The sequence below is a fragment of the Vicia villosa genome, linkage group LG4 (genome assembly GCF_029867415.1).
Source record: "Vicia villosa cultivar HV-30 ecotype Madison, WI linkage group LG4, Vvil1.0, whole genome shotgun sequence".
NCBI lineage: Eukaryota > Viridiplantae > Streptophyta > Magnoliopsida > Fabales > Fabaceae > Vicia > Vicia villosa.
This window is the reverse complement of record NC_081183.1, coordinates 95,319,633-95,324,580: the sequence shown is the minus strand read 5'-3', so window position 1 is coordinate 95,324,580 and position 4,948 is coordinate 95,319,633. Positions and strand designations below refer to the sequence as shown.

Here is a 4,948-nt window from a genome sequence, read left to right as displayed (position 1 = left end):
TAACAAATATGTATTTTTTTTGTTTGAGCTATTTTTAGAAACAAATTTTTAAACACACATTTTTAAAATCTAAAAGTTAAAAGTTAATCTAATTGTTTGTTTGAGTTAGCAGTGTAAAATTGTTTATTAATTTTTAAAATTTAAAAATAATAGAACTTATTTGATTATTTAATTTTAAAAATAATAGTAAAATTGTTCTATGAATACTATTATGAGTCAGTCATAAGTTTTAACAGTTTCGACCTAAAAGCACACTAATTCATTGTGGCACTTGCGGAGTAGGTATGTTACCTGATCTAAAGTGCAGATGGTCTAAATTCAGAATCTGTCATATGAATCTCCGTATTCCACACCTAAAGATTAACAAGTTATTATAACCACATCCCTACATAATAACAGTGCACACTATTTTTCAAATACAATTTGAATTCAAACTTTATTTATTCATCTTACTCGTATATTAATTTGAACGTTGAAATATTATTCTTGCATGTTAACTTCTCTTCCACCACATCAGAAGCTCAAATCTACTATTACAATCTACATCTTATGATCATCGATCAATTTTGATTCATTCGCAGAAAAAATACAAATGTGTCTATCAAACACTTTATTGTTCATTTTTTATCTCTAAAATAAATTTAGAAAATAAGATTTGCCAATATATTTTAAATTTTTATAAAGAAATTTAAAATAAGTAAAAACAAAACTTATTCAAACAAATCCTAATACTCCCCTATTTTTTTTTCTTTTATATATATATATATATATATATATATATATATATATATATATATATATATATATATATATATATATATATATATATATATATATATATATATATATATATATATATATATATATATATATATATATAAACAAGAAGAAAGGAGTAAAAAAAAAAACAAATTTTAAAAAATAAAAGTAAATAATACATTAAAAAAATCAAGTAGACATCGCAGGTTGTTTAGATCCGAAAAACAAAAACATTACTTTCTCTTAAAATTTCCGAACATGAACAACAACAACAACATGCGATCTGCACCTCCGTCATCTTCCAAATCCTCAACATCACTGTCCTTTCTCTTGCTTCTAATCGCATCATCACCAATTCCATTTCCTACTACACATCATTCATCTCATTTCTCCATCAACTTCACTTTGAATACACTCAATCTTCACCAAATCTCGATTGAGACCCCAAAACCCACCAAAGATTGAATTTTGAAAAAAACCCATATAACCATTTTCCAAATCAACTTCATTCACTGTGTTAGATTAGAATCATGGTGGCGTTTAGCTCTCACAAGAGTACAAGTTTCTTCTTTGTGTTTCTAATTGTTGCAGCTCTTGGTTCGGTTTTTCTGGTGTGGCAGAAGAATGCGATTAATGGGTTTTTGGTTTTGGGTGGGGAAATGGTTTGGGAGGCACCAAAGCTGAGGCCTGTGGTGTTCAATTTGACTGAGTTTGGTGGGGTTGGTGATGGGGTTACTGTTAATACTCAGGCTTTTGAAAGAGCTGTTTCTGTTGTGTCTAAGTTTGGGGATAAGGGTGGTGCTCAGTTGAATGTGCCACCTGGTCTTTGGCTTACTGCGCCGTTTAATCTTACAAGTCATATGACTCTTTTTCTAGCTCATGATGCTGTCATTCTTGGAATTCAGGTGCATTTTCCTTTCATTTTGATTTCAGATGTGCTTGTTTGTTGTAGATTTTTGTGTTTATTTATACATTTTTGCTTTAGGATCTGTTGCTGAGTTCAGTTATATGCATGCAAAATACTTTACTCATGGCCTCATGCACTTAGAGTATTGCATTGGATGTGTGCTAAGACTAGAAATAACTAGAAATAACAATATTAGAGAGAGTTTTGGGGTATCACATATAGTTGAAATGATGGTGGAAAAATAGATTTAGGTGGTTTGGGCATGTAGAGAGAAGACATGTAGATTATGTGGTAAGGAGAGTAGATTAGATGAAAATGAGTCAAACAAATAGAGGTAGCGGAAGACCTAAAAAAATTATAAGAGAAGTTATTAAGGAAAAAAAATTGAGATTAGCAATTTGTTTAGAAGCATGATCCTAGATAGAACATTATTGCGGAAGTCGATCCATGTAGTCGACCTCACTTAGTGGGATGAGACTAGAGTAGTCAATCCCGGATAGCGGCGCGGAGCGGCCGGCGTAAAAAATAGGATAGTGGGATAGCATATATTGGGATGACCGCTATTTGATCATTTTTTTGGTCAAATTACATTCATTGTAATTATAAACATATGAAGTGCAGAGAGGGGAGGGGGGAACTTGTGATTTTTCTTTGGAGCGATTGAAGTGCAGAAATGTCGGTGAAGGAGCGTTACTGTTGAGTCTCAACTCAAATTTGATTGAAAAACCTAAACTTTTTCTTAAAAAGTTTTAAATTTACATGGTAATAGCGGAACAAAAACCGCTCCGGTCCAGGAACCGCCCCACCCCTTACCCGCTATTTATCCTATAGTGGCCGCTATAGTGTTCTGCGCCGCTAAAGGCTTTACCCATAGAGGCCGGCCTCTGCTCCTCTATAGTGGGAAAGTGCCGCTATTGACTACTCTTGATAAGACTTTGTTGTTGTTGTCGTATGCACTTAATCACATCTCACCAAGTAAATGATTCTAAAGATATTTTAGGAACTGATATGATCAAGTCATAATGATGACATATGATTGGATGTGCACAGAAAACTTGTTTATACGGAAGGCCGTAGGGCATATGAGTGCAATCCTGGATCATTTGTTGCCAGTGAAAATGTGAACAATCATAACAATTAATTGAGATTTATTGAATTTCGTTTTCTTAGGTTGTTATTTATGTGCATAACTGGGATGGTTGATTAAAGTTTGAAACTTTTGCTTATTTTGTATGATAATTGATAGGATGAAAAGTATTGGCCGTTGATGCCAGCATTGCCTTCATATGGATATGGTAGGGAGCATCCTGGGCCGCGGTATAGCAGTTTGATTCATGGTCAACATCTTAAAGATGTCGTGATAACAGGTGATGGTTTTTCATCCTTGTTCATGATTGAGGCTGCACTTAGATTGACTTGTAAACTACTTATATATGATTATCTACCGATGGCGGACATAAGAACTTGACATACAAGGTCTATAATCTAGAGCTTTCTCTGACTGTATATTCTCATAATATGGACAGGGCATAATGGTACCATAGACGGACAGGGACAGACATGGTGGACAAAACATCTGAATAAACTTCTCAACCACACAAGGGGGCCACTTGTTCAGATCATGTGGTCTAGCAACATTGTGATCTCAAATATTACTCTGCGCAACTCTCCTTTTTGGACTCTTCATCCATATGACTGCAAGAATGTAACAATAAAAAATGTTACAATATTGGCTCCCGTATATCATGCTCCGAATACTGATGGCATAGATCCAGGCAAGTATCTTTTGCAAAATACTATAAGTAATTTCATATCTTAATATACGATCTGGTGGTTTGTTATATGATGAAGTTTAACAAGCCCCGGTTTCTATGTTACGAGTAGATTCTTGCGAGGATATGTTGATAGAGGATTGTTACATAAGTGTGGGAGATGATGCAATTGCGATAAAAAGTGGCTGGGATCAATATGGAATTGCTTATGGAAAGCCTTCTAAGAACATATTAATCCGAAACCTTGTCGTTCGTTCTAATGTCAGGTAAAGCGAATTTCTAGCTCAACTCACTTTACTTATTGCATATCTTTCATCATCGTGTTCTTTATGCGTTTGTTGAAAAATGTTACTCCGTCTGATCCTATTTATAAAAAAATTTTACTTCTTTAGATTCATTGAATAATTAATATATCTGGTCTATATATTGTTCAAGAACATTAGTTATTCAATATATCTAAAGAGTAAACATTTTCTTATAAATAGGATGAGAGAGAGTATTGATCATTATGAAACACGTAAAATGTTAGTCATTGGATGATTCTAAATCTGCATATTGCTCTTTGTGTGAAATGCGACAGTGCTGGCATCTCCATAGGAAGTGAGATGTCTGGCGGAGTATCCAACGTCACCATCGAAAACATTCTTGTTTGGGAATCTAGACGTGCCATCAGGATCAAAACTGCACCTGGAAGAGGCGGATACGTTCGCCAAATAACTTACCGAAATCTCACTTTCCATAACGTCCGTGTTGGAATTGTTATCAAGACCGATTACAACGAACACCCTGACGCCGGATATGATCCTACCGCACTTCCAATTCTCAGAGACATAAGCTTCACCGGTCTCCGTGGCGAGGGAGTTCGTGTTCCTGTACGAATTCAAGGTAGCAAAGAGATTCCAGTTAGAAATGTGACTTTCCAAGACATGAATGTTGGGATAACATACAAAAAGAAACATATCTTTCAGTGCGCGTTTGTGGAAGGTCAGGTAATAGGGACCATTTTTCCGAAACCATGTCGGAATTTCGATCAGGTCAACGAGCAAGGAGAGTTGGTTAAGCCCGCCGCGTCGCAGAATGTAACAGATATAGATTATGAAATCTGAGGTATATCTAATTTTGCAAACTACTTGCTTCTGCTCCATCATTAATCAGGCCTCAACATATGTCTGATTGTTTTTGTATGATCATTTTTGTGAGGGGATGGAACAGTCAAAAGTCTTGCCTTAGGAGATGAGTTGTATATAAGAAATTTTTTCTGTTGGTTGTATAAATTTTACAATATTTCACAAAATGCATATGTTGTCATACACCCAAAGTATTCTATTTTTATTGAAAGAAAGACATATTTTGGAGCTAAGGTGAAGGTGAAACGAAAGTTATTATTATGAAATCATCCATAGTCAATAGTAAATTTATCATTTTGTTTTCTATTGTAATTGCTATGATACCTTAAGGATTAATGGATAGTTCTCTTAGATTAGATCTTCCTTGGATGAATTTGCCTTAA

At 34.5% G+C, this 4,948-nt stretch overlaps 1 protein-coding gene across 1 annotated transcript; it reads left to right on the top strand.

The window, feature by feature from the left end:
- The first annotated feature begins 975 nt into the window (after positions 1-975).
- Positions 976-4,748, top strand: LOC131594988 (probable polygalacturonase). Its single transcript, XM_058867195.1, has 5 exons — positions 976-1,664; positions 2,913-3,033; positions 3,193-3,441; positions 3,551-3,704; positions 4,019-4,748. Exons 1-5 carry the CDS (start codon positions 1,290-1,292, stop codon positions 4,542-4,544), a joined length of 1,425 nt encoding a protein of 474 aa, XP_058723178.1. The 5' UTR covers positions 976-1,289; the 3' UTR covers positions 4,545-4,748.
- Positions 4,749-4,948: the final 200 nt, after the last annotated feature.